At 33.2% G+C, this 21,232-nt stretch overlaps 1 protein-coding gene across 2 annotated transcripts in view; it reads right to left on the reverse strand.

Annotated features, from left to right (window-relative positions):
• Positions 1-19,586, reverse strand: part of LOC149792838 (uncharacterized) — a 96,795-nt gene extending 77,209 nt beyond the window's left edge. Inside the window, exons 1-2 of one of the 2 annotated variants that reach the window (XM_089966611.1) lie at positions 19,472-19,586; positions 4,039-4,155 (exon numbers count right to left, since the gene is read on the reverse strand). In XM_089966611.1, coding sequence (XP_089822737.1) covers positions 4,039-4,105 — 67 coding nt within the window. In that variant the 5' untranslated portion in view covers positions 4,106-4,155; positions 19,472-19,586. The remainder of the gene's footprint in view (positions 1-4,038; positions 4,156-19,471) is intronic. The other variant, XM_089966610.1, reaches the window with a different exon arrangement.
• Positions 19,587-21,232: the final 1,646 nt, after the last annotated feature.

Genomic DNA, 21,232 nt, shown 5'->3' on the forward strand with positions numbered 1-21,232 from the left:
CTTTTCAAATGCAATCAATTTATTGTTCTGCCTCTTCATCAAACAAAATTGATATGTATGCATTATACATTGCAACCCATATTTCATTTGTCAAGGTTCTATATTTATCAACTTCATCTAGTATAAGCTTGAACTCTATGATTCTGAGGGAAGACATTGCCCAGCACCATGGATATGTGTTCAATGATCGTACTGAACCTAATATCTACCAAGGAACGGATTCCTGTTTATATTTTAGCGTTTAGGGTGTACTGCTGGCTAATGAGAATTTTTGGCCATAGAAACACATCTGCCAACTTTGAGGCAAGTATGATTAAGGCTGCAAAAATTGTTATCAATCTGCCAATATCCACAGCCTATAATACGCCTGTAGTTTTGTAAACAGTGGAGTCATTGTTTGACCTCATCATTCAACAAGGTTTAAGACTTGCAGTTATTTTTCAAGCAAACATTTGGAACTTTGGGTACAGCACCAGCATAATTTCTCTATAAGGAGCACAACATAGTTCCTCCAAATCAGGATAATTGAAATTCAAAAGATGTTTTAATGACTCATTTTTAAAAACTACTCTCAGCATTAAGTGTTCTGCTTCCAGTTACTAACTTACTTATTCAATTTACCTCAACAGCTATAGGGTTATACATTATGGTGCAAGATCCAGCAGGGCTAAATTGTTTGAAAAAAGAAACGAAAACTGCATTCTACTTTTAAATCGTTTGTATTTTAAATAAGCTTGGTATTCTGTCTTTCTGCGTTTAATTTTGAAATAAGGGTTGACAGGCGGGCCATCTAGTTGTGTCCATCCAGCATGTACATCGAATTCATACTGAATATAATTTCTTAGTTCAAAATCACTCACTGGTATCTCCATTAACATTTTCCCGACTCCATAATCTGTAAGACTTTAAAACTGTAAAAATCATCGTCTTCAACACTGTTATCAGTTAGTATTTGCCAATGAAATCATCAAATGAAGATGAACTGCATTGTGAATCAGCCATTTCAAGATTTCTAGGCAGCCCCTATTTATTTTTTAAAAAGCATTTGTAAAACTTCCTTGATGCAAAGTCTGAAGAATGCGAGAAGCATTATCCAGGGCCTAATGTGTCAATCAACTCAAGTTTTACAACCATTCATGTCCAGACAAAACTCAAATTGTAAACAGCAGCCTAGCTGAGAAATGACAGATGTCATGGCAAGTGCTGTGATGTGATGTGTCACAACCAGTACTTGACAGGCTAACAGTTATATAACAAATTATACTACTAAGAGAACATTTTTATATGCACAACTTTAAACGAAATTGTTGAATTTCTCATGTAACACTGCCCACCATGTGCAAATATGTTGTACAAATCTCTGTTGAAAGTAACATGCACTCCATTAACTTTTTTCATTTAAATAATAAACTGTGCAATATGAGCTCATTGATATTGGCTGAGCATAACCTGCTCCAATATAATTTTCCATAGGCTACAGTCTATGTGCGGTCAAAGGATTCTAAACCAAAATAACCCATATTATGATAATGTTTTGTCAGTCAACAATATTCCCAATCGTATTTGCATAAACTAGGTATCATACATGTAATTGTATTTAAAATCGTGAGGAGCTAGAATTTTGAAAATGCTGTGGAAAATCTGCCTGGAATTATTGGGTCAATCATTCTTGCCGTTGACCACTGGCAAGGATGGATAGCTGACTGGAAACCTTGTGGTGCTTGTCATCACAGTTGCTGTTGCATTTTTTCTGCTTATCATCTCTCACTATGCAGACAAGTGAGAAGGTTAGAGTCACAGGGACAGCAAATCATTCAGTTGTAAAGTGACCACATGGTTCTGAGCTTCTCTATGATGTCACCCACAACTGTTTTGTTTGGCTTCATGGTCTAGAGCTTCTCCCTCATTGTCAAAGTTGCCACAGCATTTTCAAAAGAATTCTAGCCCATAATAATTACAAATACAATTAAACTTACAAGAAAACAGGTAATGAAATGAGATCAGACTGATCAGTTTGGTTGTGATGTCCCTCTCAGCCAATGTCGGCAGTATTTACCAGTACCTGCATTATGCACTGGTAGAATTTTATGGCAAGCTTATATTTCCTGGCTTATCCTTTCTCTATCATCTTTGGCTAGGCCCATGCCATTCTCCACCCAGACCATCTTTCTCCCTTTACTTTCATGTGGTTATCAAAAGTTACATGGTGCTATTCAAAAGGAAACCATTGCAATCTTAAGTTCCTTGTCTTAAGGCTGTCAAGCTCAAACACCGATGTCCAATGCAAAATGGTTATATCTCCAACAATTTCTGTAAATATTACACAACATGCTTCCGGTTTTGGCATTGTAGTAACCATATGTACATGTAATGTAACAGCTAGTATTTCTGAAACTTTGCCTCCACATTTTGGTTTCTCAGTCGACTGTTCATCTAACCCAACATCTGTGTCAGATAGTTTTATAATTATACATTATCCTCACTTTCTTCATTCTTCAATCCACTCTGCACATTCGTACCAAAACTTAAAATCCAATCTGTCATTTTCCTCCCAGGCTTTAGCTACAATCTCAACTTCTGGATATAGATCAAAGTTTGCACATCCACAAATGTGATTAAAGGCCATAAACTGCAGATTAATTAATTTTCTGCTACATAATATTTGCAGAACTTCCAAGCATTCTTTCTTAACAAGCTACATCTGACTTTAAATGATTAGTCAACATACCCATGACACCTGAGGTGCAATACTAATGTGATACCAGCAGAATAAAATTCTTTCCAATGCTATTTTGAACACAAAAATAATGATAATATTAAATGAAAGTCACATAACAAGAATCTCTTGAAGGTACTGATGCTCCACTGGATGAAAACAGATTCTAGATATTCAAAAGCAGACCATTTCTTCATTTTAATTGTCAGTGTTAAATCATCTTATATCCTGTTCTGTTACTTAAGGTTAGATCCCCAAGACAATACAGTTCACATAGTTGGGATAGCAAGATTTATAAGATGGCTGCCGTGGTGGCCATATCGGATGTCAGATTTGCACCATTTTCATTTAATGCTAGCTAGACATCATGGAAAGAAATTTAGATTACTGATATGACAATTCATTCCGGACAAGTAGCAATAACAAGAATTTCAATATCGCTACCATTAAGGCCATATAGGACGTCAGATTGGCAAACTTTTATTTAGCACCAACTAGAAATTATAAAAAAGTATTTTAGTCTTGATATGATTATCTATTCAAATGGAGTAGCAATAACTGTATTTTTAAATAGCTGCAATGGTGACCATATTGGACATCAAATCAGCAACATTTTCATTAAAGACTAACTAGATATCATAAGAAGACTCATAGCAAAACGCAATGTTCATATGACCATCCATTCAGAAGTAGAACTGATAATATTTTCCAGCTGGCAATAAAAGATTGTCAAGATGGCTACTATGTTGGTATTTTGGATGTCACATCAGTACCCTTTTCATTTAGGTCGACTAAACATCATAAGAAATATTTCAGTGAAAACCACATGCTGATAGGACCATCCATTTAGGAGGAGTAGTAATAACAAGATTATCAAGATGGCTGCTGTGATGACCGTATTAGATGTATGACCAATATCATTTTCAAAATAGATCAAGTAGACAATGAAATTGAATGTGTGCATAAAGTTTCATGACAAATTTCGAAGTTGTTTGGAAGAAGTAGTGATAACAAACTTATCTAATGGATGGGCATGAACAAGAGATCATCCCATCTTTTGGTTGATGACAAGTAGAGTTAAAAGTGCCCAAATCACAAATGGCAGTGACTTAAAAATTGTCAAATGTGAAACAGATCAATGTATGAAGGTTTTCTTTCTACTTTAATTTAACAATTGTATTTTTCACTGTGTCAAAAAAGTGTAACACTAGCGATCATAAACATGCAAGACATATCCCATAATGCTATGAGTATTAGCTAACATGGAGTGCAATAAATCAAGAGAGAAAAATAAAGAATTTCATTTGACAGAAACATCTTACCTGTGTATTTGCATGTCCAATTAAAACTATAAATTATTCCTATAATAAGGAAAGCAACACGCATCATGGTGAGGAAATCGTCCAAATTGTATTCAGTGGTTACAATTATGATGACACCTAAAATTAAATGAAATAGCAGAATAAGTACAAACTCACGAACATGACGAATAAGATATTATTTACAACTTTTATTTTTTTATTCTAAATTCATTCCAGGTACTACCAGAGCACTAGGTCTGGACTATAATTATCATTGAGTGATGCAACATAATTTTGACATTTTGTGCGTTAGGGTGTGTGGGAAAAGATTTATAATTGGGTTATGCCACATAGTTTTGCATTTGCTGAGCATCTTAAGTCTCTGAGAACAGCTAGGTTGGAAAATGTGGATACTGTTCAAATCAAAGATGGAAAAGGTGGCCATTTTGAAGAAAGAGGGACCAATTTGGTCAAAGTTAGTGCCTCAAATAACAAAAAATGAACGCAGAACAAGATAAGTGTTATAATTCATCACTTCTTAACTGTGCTAAAATATGAAAATAAAAAGTTCTATTCTCTTTTTTAGCACATGTTTTAATTTGCTTTAAACTTGCAGGCTATATTTCCAACATACAATCAATCAATCATGTGCACATTTTTAAGTTTTGAAAAAGCATTGAATTTTTAAACTTTGATGTCACATGAATGTATCTATCAAGTGATAAGTGCATCTCCAACTGCTTATCCAGTATAGATGTGTCCTTTTAAATAATATTATCAAAATTTCATGTAAGAAGTGAGCTGTCAGTAATCTGTAATAGCGAGCACTTTAGACCAATTGGTCACTAAGGCCCCCTACCCAACGTGAACCAAACAAACAAAAAGGACCTTATATGATGCGTTCTTCTCAAAACTGATCTGTGTCTACAACAGCTATCAGTTTGTGGTCCTGTCACCTTGTCCAATCTACTCCCAAGCGGATTGAAGAGCATAGATAGCAAAGGAATGCTCAAGTTGGTCTAAATAAGGGTTAATTATCCTTTAATTAAAAAAACTATAGTTTATCACAATGGACAAAGGTCATCAGACGTGTTCATTTCATTAAAGAAAATGTACAACTTAAATGATTGGCTTCAGAACATAATGTTGCACCAGTTGTTCATATGTGGGTCAACCTCTTATACTGCAGGACTGCTTTGTCCAAAGATTGATGTATCTTAGAAACACAAGAAGCAGTTACATCCCCTGCACTGAATCTTTGTACATTACAGATTGATTGGTGGCGATGGACAAAAGAAGACATTATGATGAGTATAATACACAATAATTACTTATATACTTGTAATATTACAAAATAAGTAACACCATCAGAAAAAATTCTAAAAACAATTGAATGATATTCATTAACAAATTCAAAGGGTATTTCAGATTTTCTTCCTTGGGTGGTGTGTTGTGTACAAAGAGATTTGTAAATGATTATTACACAAGATCTGAATTTTTGTAATTTCTTTTTATTTATCTGCATAATATTGTTAGTAATATAAATACAAAAATATTATATAAATTAGAAATATATATTACAGTATAAAATTATTTTCTTGTCATTTATTTAGTAACAAAAGTATAACAAATATTTTATGATTTATTTAATATAAAAAATGCTATTTTTAGTTTAGTCTATATTTTAGAACAATACTCGAAAGTTCATGTTCAAGAATTGTACAAGGGGACATAATTCAAATGTTATTCTTTAACATAACGTAGTTTAAAGAATGTAATATATGTTACATTTACCAACTGGACACTGGCAGACACATCAAATAGTTCCAAGGCTAAAGATAATGTAAAATTTTCATTAATTTATCAATTCAAAATATTGTATTAAATACATTATATATTATACATTTTTAAAAAGTAACTGTTTATTTATTCATAACTGTTCTACTGTTAAATACATTTTAAAAAAAAACACAGAAACAATAACATATGTGGATGACTTGAAGCAGTTGTCCTTCAAGGGTGCAGAACAGAGTTTTTTCTTTCCACACATGATGTATCAGCCTTCCCAGTATAAAATTGTATATACCTAGCATGTAGAAAAAGACATGAATAGTAAAATACCATTTTTTCAACTAAACAAGCTATGTTCCTTGAAGATGCATCAAAGAATTACAAAATCAAGCCTACACGGTTTCTTAGATGCTAGGGTACTTGGTATGATTTTTAGACATGAAAGGCATGATGGCAATCCAAAAATGCAATTTTATCAATTTTCATTAAAACACTGTCCCACCTAATTTCATGAAAATGTATAGATCACTGACATCTCACCGCTGTCCACATGGATTCAAGTCTCTTCTTGGACAATGTGTGGTATATGAAAAAGCTGGCAGTAACTTTGTGTGGGTCGGTGGTTCTTCATGGGTTCTTCCTTCCCCAAATATACTAGTTATCATACATAACCTGTCATGTACTGAGAACCGGCATTAAACCCTTAACAACAGCAACATACATTTTACTAAAAGCTTCATAGTAAGTCACACTTGTTTACAAATATCTGCCCCATGACATATTCATTTTCATGAAATCTAATGCAAATTTTTGACCGTTGTCATAACTGTCTCTTTATATGTTTATAAACTTATTTCAAGAGGATATATCTATGTTTAAATTATACTAGCTAAATAATATGTATATTAATGGAGATGATATTAAAAGCAAATCCTATATTTATTCATAGTTGCATGGTTATGTTGTTGGCGTTGTTTATCTATTGATATTAATATGAAAATCGACGAGACTGATATTAACTAATGGATTCCCTCTTGAATATACTTTAAAGTATAATATCCTGTGATAACAAATGTAAACATAAAATATATTCAAAGAATCAACCATGAATTCATGTAGATGTATTTACTTCCGTCTCCGGTATGGAGACTTGTAATTAATTGTTTTTAGTTTTCTAATATTTTATTTAAAATATTTAATTACAGTGTTATGTATATTTAATGTTTCTTATTTGATGCTTTTTTCCAATGATTATATGTTATGAATATCTATATTATATACTTGACTTTTCTTCCTAATCCAGTTAATAGTGTATCTGACCTGTGACATTATATTTTGTAAACACCATAATATACATATCCACTTTTTATCTATCACTGCATAATAAATTCACAGATCATTATCAGTAGTGAACATATTTACTTCAATCTGAGTTTAAGATTCAGTCTTGATTCTGACCTTAGAAATTTCCAGAATGAAAATGTATTATTCTTGGACTAAAACATTACTTTGGCACTATGGTGAGTACAGAAAAAGACAATTTGGATGGTATTATTGTAAACAGGCAAGTGGAGACCATTCACCCACTTTACATACAAGTTCAGGTTTTGATGTTGCCAACAATATTAGTTTTGTACCCCTTTAGAGAAAAAGAAGTAGATAAATATTTACATTATTTTGAAGGAAAAAAAGACAAAACTTTCAAATGGCCATGACAGTGCTAGATTTTTTTATCACAAAGTGTGCTTACTGGCAAAGCTCATAAAAAAAGAAACTGGATTGACACATTTCTAATTTGCAAAAAAAGAACAATTATTTGACAGGTGGTGCTTAGCAAAGAAGTTTGTTTAAGACAAAAATAACCTCAGACAACTAATATTAGTTTAAGAGTTCAAGAATTGCATCCATTGTGATGTTACAATCTGCTTGATAAGCAGAAGGTGTAAACTAGAAAATGCTGCTTGTACAGTTGATGATTATTCCTTGACACACAAAGTTTATTATTGATAAGTCTTCTTCTCAGCCGTTTTGGGTAATACAGCAATCTCAGTTTCATACGTGCACTTTCAAATCTCAACCTGGCAAAACGTTTGGGAATCAAGTTTCTGATCAGACAGATCAAAAATCATTATCTCTTTCTAAACGAACCTATTGCAAGAAGGGCATGTTATTTCTGATTGCTACAGATTGAAAACTAAGCACCATAATCAAGACATAGCTAATCAAAATCCTCTTATTTCTAGGAGGAAAAGGTCATGGTCATGTACTGAAACCAATATATTTGTTGGGTCAAACAAACTCCTGTCTGATTTTATTATGGATAATTATGAACAGTTCAGGTCAAAAGGTTCTATATCACCCATATGTGATCCTACCAAGCTGGTACCTATCAAACTTTTAAGAGATACAGGAGCTTCTCAGAGTCTTTTATTATCATGTACAGTGTCTCTTTCTGAGAAGACTTCTTCTAATGAAAGTGTTCATTATTCAGGGAGTAAAGTGAGCCTTTGTTGGTGTTGCCTCCAATGAAGCGAAAGTTTGCATTTTACTTTCATCAGTACGTGTACTGATTGCAGTGGTTTCAGGCATCCTGAAATACAAATTTATATAATACAGTCACAACTGCAAAGAAATACAAGAAAACCTAATTATTCAACCGTTAATGTATCTACGATTTACCTGTTAGCAAGTGAAGCTGGGCAAGATTGGGTCAGGACCTATGGAAATTAAACAACTCAGTTGTAGAAGACTAAGAATAAAAGACCATAATTACAGTACTTTTATAAACCTTTTTAAATAGGGAATATTACAACCAAATGGAAGAGTTGTTGGGAGGATTAAGAGGACAATTAAATCAATAACCAAAACATATTGTCAAGTCAAGTAAAACATAAGACTCGGAAGGCGAAGAGAATGCAATACAATAATAAATATTTAAATACAGAAATAAGCTTGCAAAATTAACTGGCACAAAATAAGGGCAGAAGAATTCTCCAGTTTATATATCAAAGCAAGAGTGATGCAAATCATGGAAGACATAAGAAAAAAAAATAGCAGGCATATCGATAAACTAATAAAGATAACGTTACCATAACTAAACTAACACACATAATGGAATAAATATACAGCTTTTAAAAAGACCTAAACATTACACAAATATATCACACGGGGTGCTAGAAGAATACGCTGGGAATATATAATTTTCGTAAATCCCCCAGGATCTAGGTCTTAATGCGAAAAACTTAAAATATCAAGTGAAATAATTGCAGCATTCAAATAACTCCATCAAGGCAAATTAATTGGTTCTTGTGGCTTAACGACATATTTATATATTAGCTTCAAATATCTCATAATTCCAATTTTAAAGATATTATATGTTAATATTCTATCAAATAATGAACTAACGTCCACAATGAAAGACGGGGTAGAAACACTTATGTATAAAGGGAAAGGAGATGTAAAAGACGTAGCGAGTTGGTTATCGATATCGCTTTTAAATACAGACTATACAATACGTAGCAAGATCCCCGCTAACAGAATTAAAACATGTATTGGAACAATAATTAACATTATTTTCATAACAAAATTCTAACCGTAAAAACAGCGATTGATTTTTTTGGGGGAAACTAAAGGAGTGGAGGGGGCATGATCTTGTAGATCAAGAAGAGGCTTTTGACAGAATAGAGTATCGTTATATTTATATAGTTTCTTATATACGTACGATGAAATTTAATATACAACGTTCAGCGAGACAGGAGTTTCCCTTATCGTTGATATTAAAATGGTAATTGCAAGGTCTTGTAAATAAATTCCAGACTGAGTGAAAGTTTGTCATTCTTTTCCCTGATCGATAGGACCAAGGCAATATATGACATTAAGTAAAAACTTTGTTACTTCATCCACACTTTTGTTGGGGAGACCTTCAACCTCAGTTCACCTGACAAAATTATATGTTCCTGCAACAATATATTTGTTCCCATTGTCTGTCATTGGAAGAGGACATATAATATAAATTCCAACTAAACTCCACACTTTTGATGGCACGGGTAAAGAATTCAGAGGAGGTTCTGTTTGTATTGGCCCTAGATTCACTCTGTTGTTTTTATAACAGTCGTTGACATTTTTTATATGTTGTTTCATCCCCATCCAGCAATACACTTCGTGGCACTTCTCATATGTTTTGTCATGTCCACCATGTGTATTTACCAGTTAAAATAAAAATATAACAATTCCATATTACTTGAAAAGTAAAAGAAAAGAATGTTTACAATTAATAATTATGTGTTTTGTGTACCACAGCAAGAAAGAGGGGAGTTTTTGTGAGACACTGTTGAGGCAGATGATGAAAACAGACACAGCATAACAGAGAGGAGAGTAAGAGCAAGAGCTAGAGAAAAAGAAGAGAGAAGGGAATTGAGATATAAAACGAAAGGAAGGGAGAGAGAGAGACAGAGGGAGAGAAGGAATGAGAGGAAGAGGATTATAAGCGTTCTAGAGACAGATGGTGAAAACAGAGAAAGAGAGTAAGAGAGTAAAGTGAGAGGACAACAGAAAGAAAGAGGAGAAGAAAGAGAGAAAAAGGAATAGACATAGAAGAAAAGTGATAGAGAGAAAGAGGACATAGCTGAAGACAGAGAGGAAGAGAGAGAGAGTAGAGGAAGAGAAAGAAAGAGGAAGACAGACAAAGGAAGAGGTTGAGAGAAAAAGACAGGACAAGAGGGAGGAAGAAAGGGAAAGGGAGTAAGAAGACAAGAGAGAATACAAAGAGACTATTGTAGGAAGACAGAGAGGACAAATAAGAAGAAAGAGTTTAAAACAGAGATGAGAGACAAGAAAACAGGGCACAAAGGAAGATAGAGAGAGAAAGTGATGAAGAATGAGAAGAAAACAAGGCATATGGAGATAGGAAGCAAGGATGACATGGAGGAAGAGTAAGAAAGACAGCGGGTACACGAGAGAGAGTGAGAGAGAGAGAGAGAGAAGAGAGAGGCACAGAGAGAGAGAGAGAGGTAGACAGTATTAAGATAGAGAGAAAAAAGAGGAAGACAGAGAGCAGAGACAAACAGCTTCCACCCCCTGCAATAATGATGGATAATTGATTTTGATAGAGCATGGATGTATCAATATATTAATTAGCTTAGCAAGAAGTGTTAAATTGTTTGGGGTTGTTTTGCATTGTGACCAATAGATCCATGCTTTGTACATGTTGTCTGAGTATCTTAGAATTTTGAATTAATATTATATTATGATTATTAATTTCTGAAGTATTACTTACCAAAATGAAAGCTTGCTAGGACTGCTGATACTTCATTTCTTCTAAGAAGTTATCTTTGTAAAGTACACCACTGCTTGCAGTAAAGTCTTTAACCTGAATTCACTCTTTCTCTTACTGAGAGCTTTGAGATCTGCAAGATTTGCTGGGTAGGTGCCATCATTGACATCCAATATTATATCAATGTACAACTTGTCATCCATGATTGTGAGTCAGGAAGTAATATTACGGATATTCAACTTTAATTATACCAAGATTTTATGCCACCAGATGCTCTAATAAATGGGATTATAAACCAATTTCCTGTAGGGAACACCTGGAATTACCTGTGATAATTACTAAGTATACAACATATGATATTTCTGGTGGGTTTTTGCAATATACAAGTTTTGTGGCTTTATTTGTTTTCAAATCTCACCACCTTTCCCTGATCCACTGAACCCCCTAAATATCAGTTAGAAGATTAACATTCACCTGTACTGTAATCATCACACCTGTGACACTTTCCTTAAATATACATAAGGCAAGGAACACCTATAATACTTACGAAGCTGGTTGCAAACATCCTATTGTATTCTTTTTAATAAGCAATTTCAATAAAATGCAAAAGTATTTTATACATGCTAATAAAAACTGACAAATTGGGACTATCATATTTCTTCCAAGTGAGACCTTAAAATAGTTATATATCCTCATCTTATATTTTAATTATATATAAAATCCAAACAAAATAAGAAAAACATACAACCCCATCAATGAAGAATGGACATTAATACATTTATGTTAATATGGAAGGTTGTAAAATAAATATTTATTTTAATATGGCTGGTTTTAAAAATAAATATATTCATGGGGTGGGTGAGCAGGGATTTGTTCTTATAAAATTCTTAAAATAAGTTAGTATCTGTTTCTATAAATTTAGTTTTGCTATTTAATTGTTCTAATGGTGTAATTGGGGGAGATAACCTAGCCATTTCTTTCCCCAAGGGGGACATTTTCAGCTGGAGGGGGGAAGAATTTATTAGCCATTTGTTCCCCCCGGCGAAACGTTTAGAGGAGGATATCATTGACTACTATACATGTACTGCTGTTACAATTTATAAAGTTTTTAGTATGACTCAGCTTGGGTTCAAACCCACTACCTCCAGCATCCGAGGCAGATACTCTAACCACTTAGGCCACTGGAGTGGTCTCCATCATACAACAGACTTCAGAGTAGACAGTGAGACTAGCAAGTATACATTAATCTATAGAGAAGTGGCAATATGTGCTGCCAAGTGTGGGAGGTATTCTTGAAAATTTGGCATCTAGTTACCCTCTCAGGGAACATGCTACTCAACACTGTTTTATTTGTAAGAAAGACCCATACAACATCAATATCAGAGTGTACACCTTAAATTGTATTATTGGGATTAAGTGCAAAAAATTCCCTCTACTTACAACTAAAATTTTACCGCCATTTTTCTGACATGTGAGAAACCTTAACATTCTTGGCACCACAGACACATATTCCTTGCTTACAATGTACCGACAAATTATGTATAATAACCCGTATGTTATTTGGGTGTAGGATAAAATTCCCACAACGAAATGAAGGATAGGATATAGTCCACTCTGCCAGAACAAGTGTTTTAACTTTTTCTACCGTCAGAAAAATACTAGCGTATTTTAAGATGAGATAGGAAAAAAAAGAAATTCGAAATATTAATATTTAATTTTATTAAGGAATTTTATGTTAATACAATACTATTATGGTTCAGATTTTATGTAATGCACACAATACTAGTCAAATACAGTGCACTCAATTCTTAGTATATCTTTATGCTAGGAATGCTCTATTTCCAACGGATATGGTATACTTTAAAAATGCAAGTGTTAAACAACAGCTGAAGGATTTAATGCAATTGATTAAATGTGTCTGTAATGATGGTTATAAAAGTGAGGTGAAAAACACACATGCGTGCAATAAGTCCTTATATCATTAGGCATCTTAATCTCCTTATATGGTATAGTTATGATCTAACATCTAACACGCACACAAGGCCCACACTAAGCTTCATAATCAAACGGTCCATGGCGACACAGAACGATGTGCATTTTTGTTGGTTAAAATTTTGTTTAAAGGGGATAAACTTATACTAGGGGAGGGAATTATGCTCTGTCTTTTAGTTTGAAAGGGAGGGAGGTGGGTATTGTCCTGGGGGTATTTTATCTGTATCCGATATTATTTATACTAGGTAAACTACCCAAAGCAACGATACGAGACACCCCCACCCCTAGAATGGTGCGGTGCATAGAAAAACCGGAACGCACCGATACGCTGGAACGCACCGAAACGCCGGAACGCAATAGAAACAACTAAATGCAACAACGTATATACCATAGCTGGAAATTGTGATATTTGCGACATTTTTTAAAAGAAAAAAAAACATTTACTATTAATAGCGTCTAATACAATTTTTTCATAAGTTGAATGCTTAATCTATTACCAATAAATATATATTAGTAATGATTTTTTGATAATGCCGGGATGAATGAACTTCGTGAAAATTAGCAATTTAAATAGTCGTACAGTGTAAGTGTAGCTAACTAGATTTATGCGCGGACAATTATTTTAGTGATCTAAATACAAAGATAGATGCAAAAATGGTATGCCAAATCATTTCCGTATTTATTTTGGAATTTACATTATAAAAAATTGTTGGTCCCGTGATGAAGAGTAGTTACAATTTCCATATCAATTGTTCAATGAAAATAATAATAAAAAGTACAGGCAGTTTTCCTTTCATGATAGCTTTTCTTCAATACCCATGTGTATTCACTTCTTTATCAATGGCATTATTTGCATATATTGCTAAAACATTAAGCTTCAAATAAAAATGAAACACTAGTCAGTGAAGATTAACACCAAGATTCCAGTGAACCACTGATAGCGAATGTCAGACCTTTGCAGATTATACAGATTGCAGTGTCGGTATCAGGAAAGACTCAGCGATCACACTGTGTATTTCAAGGTTCCTTTACATGTTTTCTGTATAATCCTTATTTAATAAGTAACAACACCCCGTTTGAGACGCGAATACAAGTTTATGCAATCAACTCGCTTTCTGATGCACTCGGTCTCAATAGAACTTGATGTGGCATACGATTTCAACATTTTTTTTGTAGCGATTACTTAGACACTCCTGTCTGAACTACCCAAAGCGATAACCAGTAAACTTGAGATATATGATACTTGTGCCGCTTTCTTCCCTTCACTCATTACGTTTTACGCATCATCATTTACACTTTTATTTCAAATTCATTTATCTTTTAATAAACTATTATTTTCCGTTTTCTGATATTTTGAGTAACTTCTACATGGATAATTTATGTATCTTTCTAATTACTGTTCGTACTGAAAAATGTTCACATGTCATCTAAAGATGAAGATATTGAAAATAAATACTTGAATTACATACCTATATGACGAACACTTGGTCATAATGTTTCAACATAAATAATTGGTGTTTGAACCATCTAACCTGTCTAAATAAGTGTTTTTGCACAGGGAAAATGTATGTTATTTGATGAATGCATATTATTCATAGATCTCAAATTAAGGGTTTTGGAACAATAGTAGAAAGATGTTTGATGGCTTTCGTGTAATTTTATTATAGATGTTTCATTTAGGTAACAGTTCTGAGTTCCATAATTGGACTTTTCTGTATGCATGTAATTTAAGATCTGTGTGTGACTGTTTAATTGTTTGAATATCCAATAAAATATTCTGATCTTATGAGACTTTCTGATAGCCACATATTTAATCTCGAGTTGTAGCACTGTTTCAACATTATTGCCTACCCATCTATTTTGTACATTTATTGATCTACACTAGAGATACACCGGTTTGAAAATTAGGAATAAAGGTGTGCAGATTATTAGTAATATTTGCTTTTATAATGCACTAAAATGAACATCGTTCAATTATTTACATTATTCATTAAAATTTTAATTATGAAACTCATAGTTACCACATATCAATGAACACATTTTCCTAATAAAGGCAATTAATGACCATTTGGTGTTCGTAAGCACAAAAGGCCAAAATGACTAAGGTCTTTATACATTTATAACAGAGATATTATTGATTCGCTTTATTTCAAATGTTTTCTTTCACAATTAGTATTTGCCTTCTTTTAACTTTGTCACATTCAGTAACTTGCGTTATTTTGTTTTTGGTAATGGTCCATTTTTATACTAATCACCTCTCCTATACAAATGTCTAGTGTACTGATATGAAGGCATATCCAGATGCAATTGCAGGGGATAATATGGCCATATTGGCTTGTTTACTTTGCAATGTTGGCATATATATGTGCTATTTCCGAATAAGGTATAAAATAATCAACACCAATACGTAGAATGTGTGACCGGTTTCGCTTTAATGCTTCATAAATTTCTTTTCATAAAAGCTGGGGAGAATAAAACGAAGTCGAGAATATCATGGAGAAAGGTGTCACTCCGCATGCTTATGATCCACGAGAGAGACTCGCACCAAAACCTTTGCGACCATCAGACGTCACGGCGCCCAGCTACGCTACATCAACTACGGAACGAATGGACAACTCGTCTGTGATTTTCGTACCTTTTGCACACAAGAAGTGTCTGTTCTGAAACATCGGCGCCAGAAAAATCGCAAAGGTAACGAACATATTACAAGTATGCAATGAATACATCGCCGGTGAGAATTATTTTTGCTGTAACACCTGAAATTCCATACATGTCGAATGCATGCTATACTTAGTCCAGCCCCGAATTCGAGTTACCTGCAACCCAGGCTAAAATACATCTATCCATGTCACAAACAGAGATTCACATGTGTCCAACAGCGACATCTCCATCATCCCCCAAGTCAACGACAGAGGCAAAGGCAGTTTCCTTTCCAGTGATAGTGACTTTAACTTTTACAATTTTAACTCTTTCTATATTAAAGACAATACGTGTATTGTTTACTATCCATTTGATATAAAATTCGTTTCATAAGGAGAATATTTATGGACTGTGGTAATTCTCACACAGGTATGTTTTTGCTATACCATATTTTGTATCGTGAATTACAAACATTACAAGGTTAGGGCGTTAGTTTCAAAATATTTCCAAATAACTCATCTAATTTATAATGTATTTAATTTATTATTTAGTAACAATAACTTTTTATATACCCATTTCAGTAACATTCATCGCACTTGCTAAGGTTTCTACTACAGAGAGTGAATGAACTTTAACTTTAACTTGCATTCCAGACTAATCTTTTACATTAAACCTGTTCGTACAGAAATCTGAAACCACCGTATACATGTTTCGCTGATTACACACATTTGACAATATCTTACCCTATTCGCCTATCTTAGGGAGAATTGTAATTTCCGCCTAGCCGTCTCAAACATATTGACGCAGTTGTTGTTTATTTTGTCAGTCCAATAGGATTCGATACTTTTATTGAAGTTTCTCTCTTATGTTTTCATACGAATCGTATTAATGTGTACCTTATGGTATTATGTCTCGGCGATAACGCCAAAGAAACGGCTCTAATGCCTTCAAACCAGTCAGAAGAGGTGCTTCCTTCTCTGGTTAGGCAACATTGATTGATATTGTCGTGTTGTTCATTACATGTGTATGTTGAAATGATAAATATTCAAAGTGTCGGAGCGACTGATGCATGGCTGTCATAAGACATAAGCAGCTATGGCCTACATACGGCCAATGTCTGCGTCTACTTTGTTGGGAACGATAACGGCGATACATTCTCTTTGCTACGTCACATGTAAATTCAGCAATACACGCCCATTTCAGAGTTGTACTAGACCACATTGAACCAGTTTACGATAATAATCAAATTTGCACTTTTGCTCTTATTTTAGATGCGATTTTAAATTCATACATGCGCAGTTCAAGGTTTGATTGCAAGTTTTGGTTATTAGGGTTGGACTAACACAACACTAAATTTGTTAATTTCTTTACTCTTGGTTAATGCCAAATTCTGACGCCATTCTCATCGCAACCATTTTTACATCATTGTTGCTGGAATTTCTTTGTTGATATTATGTATGCAATAGGAAGATAAACTCAATATTGGCTCACTAGTACTATCAATAAGAACGGGAATTCTTTTCACCACACTTGGCAAAATAATAACCGTAGTCTCCCATACATGTTATGCTGATGTTATACAAATATTTTTTTTTTTAAATAAAAAGTAGTAAAACTAACGTATACAACGAAAATTTAAGAGAACAAGAACTGCATGCTAATATTGGTGTTATAATTATTTCACAAGACTAGTTGTTGAAGTAGATTGCGTAGAATTTTACTGAAATATTTTAAAACCCTTTTGATCATTATTTTCCTTCAAATTTTTATTTAATGTCATGCCATCATCTTTTTATTATATTTTTTAAATTTTATCCGATATTATCAAATGTTCCATTCATTGCATTTGGGATTTTGCTAATATTTTACAAAAATAATCTTATTGCATTTTCTGTATTTTACTAAGTACTTTGCAGCGATTTTTCTTATTGCATTTGTTATATTTTACTGAGTATTTTGCAGTGGGTTTCTTTATATTGTACATTTTGTATTTTACTAAATAATTGCATTGTTTTCCTCATTGTATATTTTGTATTTTACTCAGTATTTGCAGTGTGTTTTTTCTCGTGTATTTTTGAACTTCACAATGTGTCACTATGTTTTATTATTGCATTTGTTATCTTTCACCTTCTACCTTCTTTTTACGAATGTATTTTTTTTTCTTCTCTCGAGCCTCAACGAATCGGCTTAAATGGCCCGGAGGGTATTACGAGGACAGAATTATTTAGTACAAATAATAAGATTGAAAATGTCTCTAAATTCTATTAAAAGCAATGTTTGACTAAATTATATTAAAAGTAAGTTTTGATTAAATAATATTGGAAGTACTTTCCTATTAAATTGTATTGAGATTAAATCCATTTATTTTGTTATTACAATTATGCACTATTAAATAGAGATTGTGCCCTTATGAGAAAAAGGCAAAACCGTCTTGTACATACATTTCCCTTGTACCATAAGTCAACAAAAATTCTACATTCGGTAAGTTGTGTAGATAGTGAACCAGACGAATTCCAAAGATATTTCTATAGGGGCAAATTAGATGCGCTTGAGGAATTGTCTACCTAAATGACGTACATAGACCCAGACGATAGTCTGTAAGAAATTATGAAGCCTCACGTTGAGATTCTGGAGACCACAAGAACTAGACGCATGTCCATATTTGGCTTTGTCCAAAGAAACTGATATAAAAAGCGTCAGTCCACGGACATGCCAGTTATTCGCCAGAAACTCAAAGAGGTTTCTGTCTTCACAAGTAAGAGTATCGTGTGCGTAAAATTTTTCATATAGTATAAGGAATTTTAGTGTTATACAAATGTTCAGTGTTAAGATGTTAATCTAACATAAGTACGTTTCAACATTAGATTATATTAATATTTCTTTACTATTGTTTAATATAATGTATTGGAAAGTTTAATTGTTTGAAGGATTTATATTTACTTGTAATTATATTATTGATTATAGTAAAATGCAGCGTCCGCTACCAACTTCATACTCAGTAATAGTTAATTTAGAAAAATTAAAGTCACCGAGACCTAGGTCACGTTTCACGACGCAGCATAAGTTTACGCATACAATTTTCGTAAGCTTTAAACGTAAGAAAATCGTACGCTATTTCGTGAGTGTGTTTCAAAAAGATTTACGTAGGTACATTTCGTACGTGCAAGAAAACTCTTTTGCGTAAGTTGCTCTTTTGCATGGGAGGTAGATAATACATTGGTAAAATATAATAAGCACATCAAAATACTTGCAAAGGATAGAGGTGACGATGAATAGCAATACATAAACACATAAAACTATGCAGCAAAATATGCCTTGACTTATTGGTCATAATGAATGAAATGTAGATATCATATCTGATTAAAGAAGTCTGTTTGTGTGTGTGGACGGAGTTATGATTTTGCAACTCACATGCGCTGTCCGAATTGCAGCACTACCACCCCAATCCCAGTCTAACAATAATAAGACGGTTGCTTTCTTAAATAATACACAAATTTAAACAGGTGTTTTTATAAGCAAAATACACTTTTTATCAATTGCACATTTCTATACTGTAAAATCTGAGCTGTTTTGATTTATTTACGCTCTAGGCAAGCAGCTGCTTTGTCTGTCAAATGGGAAAATAGTAATTATGTGTGTGCGTGTGTGTATTTGTGTGTGTGTGTGTGTGTGTGAGAGAGAGAGAGAGAGAGAGAGAGAGAGAGAGAGAGAGATTGATTGTCGAAATATAATTGAAGACGAATAAACAATTTAACTCACTTGGTGAATGTAACGGCTAAGCCATAGTTCTTTAGCTGTCTATGTCAAAATGGCTATCTAATCACTTCACTATATTTATCAACTTGTATTTCCTTTACATTTATAAATATGCTTAAAGGGCCTCATATAGCCGTTTTCCACAACAAACCAGAAGAGTCCACCATGATAGATGAGATGATTAATGGGACATTTAATGCATGCAATCCTTACAACCTTCTAGATTTACTTCATATTAATTTCAATACTAAAAAAACAGTTTTAGTTAGATATTAGGTTAATTTTGCTTAAATTATTAAATCTCTTAAGTCTAAAACCTGAAGAGATAAAATACCACTCATTCTTGCTGCAACACCTCCTCTCTGTAAATAGGCTCGTCAAACCGTGTGATAAAATTACATTGTGTACAGTGGAAAGTGATGTAGATCCATTTCGTTCGAATGGGGGATCGTCTCAAAATGATATCTCTCTCTCTCCTGTCTCTGTATATGTCTCTCCTTCTGTCTCTGTCTCTCTCTTTCAGACACAGACATACACATACTTCATAAATTCTCTTAGCATCTGATTAAGGTCAGTTAATGACCAAATATTAATATATTTTAATTATTAAACAAAAATAGGTTTAATTCTTTTTATTTAATAATACATTCATGTAAAGAAATCACGTTCTATAAAATGTTATGGTTTATTTCTCTCATTATTTGGATGAGATCCATAGAAACAATGAGTGGTTTAATCTTCCTATCTCTTGAATACATTGACGTCTTCAAGTTCTGAAAAGTCTATTACATGACATACTTCAAAAACTATATTGTTGAAAGCTATCGAAATAAATAAATAACAATGAAGTCTGATGAAGCAGGCACATATGTGTATACACTGTTCAAACGAACTTCAATTTTCTTCTGTAGATCTGTCTGTCTGTCAAGAGACTTTTAACAACAATGAGCAAGAATCATTCAACTTATACAATGAATCTTTGCTAACATTTTTTGTTTAGTTTTTCGTAGATGACCTTATTAGATTTTCAGGGCATTACAACGGTCGTTTATATATATTTATATTGTTTTTACATATATTAAGTCTGTTTTCTTAAAAACAAATAAAACATATGTTACCCAGATTAAGTATAGACCGCTTGGGGTCAGAAAAGAAAACCTTGACATTTAATAGTCATATTGTATTCGTATGTAGATGACCTAACTAAATACTCTGAAAATTCCATGATTTATTTTTCTTCTATTTTTAGTTTTCACATAATTTTCAGAGTTTTTTAACTTCTCCTTTTTGAACATAAACCTTTTCAAAACTATTAAGCAAGAACACTTGACATGGACAATGCAAAGAAAATGTCTCGCTTTTTTGTAACTTTATATAAATAAAACCGAAACAATAAATAAATACATAAATAAATGAAAGTAATTCATATACTCCTCATTGTTCTCGAGGCATAGACGTTCTGTAGAAAATATAAACATTTCAAAAAGTATCCATTCTTATCATTGATCAAATATTAGTATGTTCCCTTGGATGTCGTACAATATGCAATAATCTTTTTCTTCTTTTGTGTGGTTTTTCTTGTTTTCTTTTTGGGGTGTGGGTGTGATGATAAGATTACCTTTACATCAAGCAAAGGTGCTACCAAATGAAACACTGAGACGAGAAGTATTATAATACAATGATACTGTAGAAGCCGTATAACCTTGTAAGAGATTACTGCGGATGCAACAGCCTTAAAGACGAACAAATTGAGAAAGCAATAAC

The sequence above is a fragment of the Sinohyriopsis cumingii genome, chromosome 8, assembly GCF_028554795.1.
Source record: "Sinohyriopsis cumingii isolate HCF-2022 chromosome 8, ASM2855479v2, whole genome shotgun sequence".
Lineage (NCBI taxonomy): Eukaryota > Metazoa > Mollusca > Bivalvia > Unionida > Unionidae > Sinohyriopsis > Sinohyriopsis cumingii.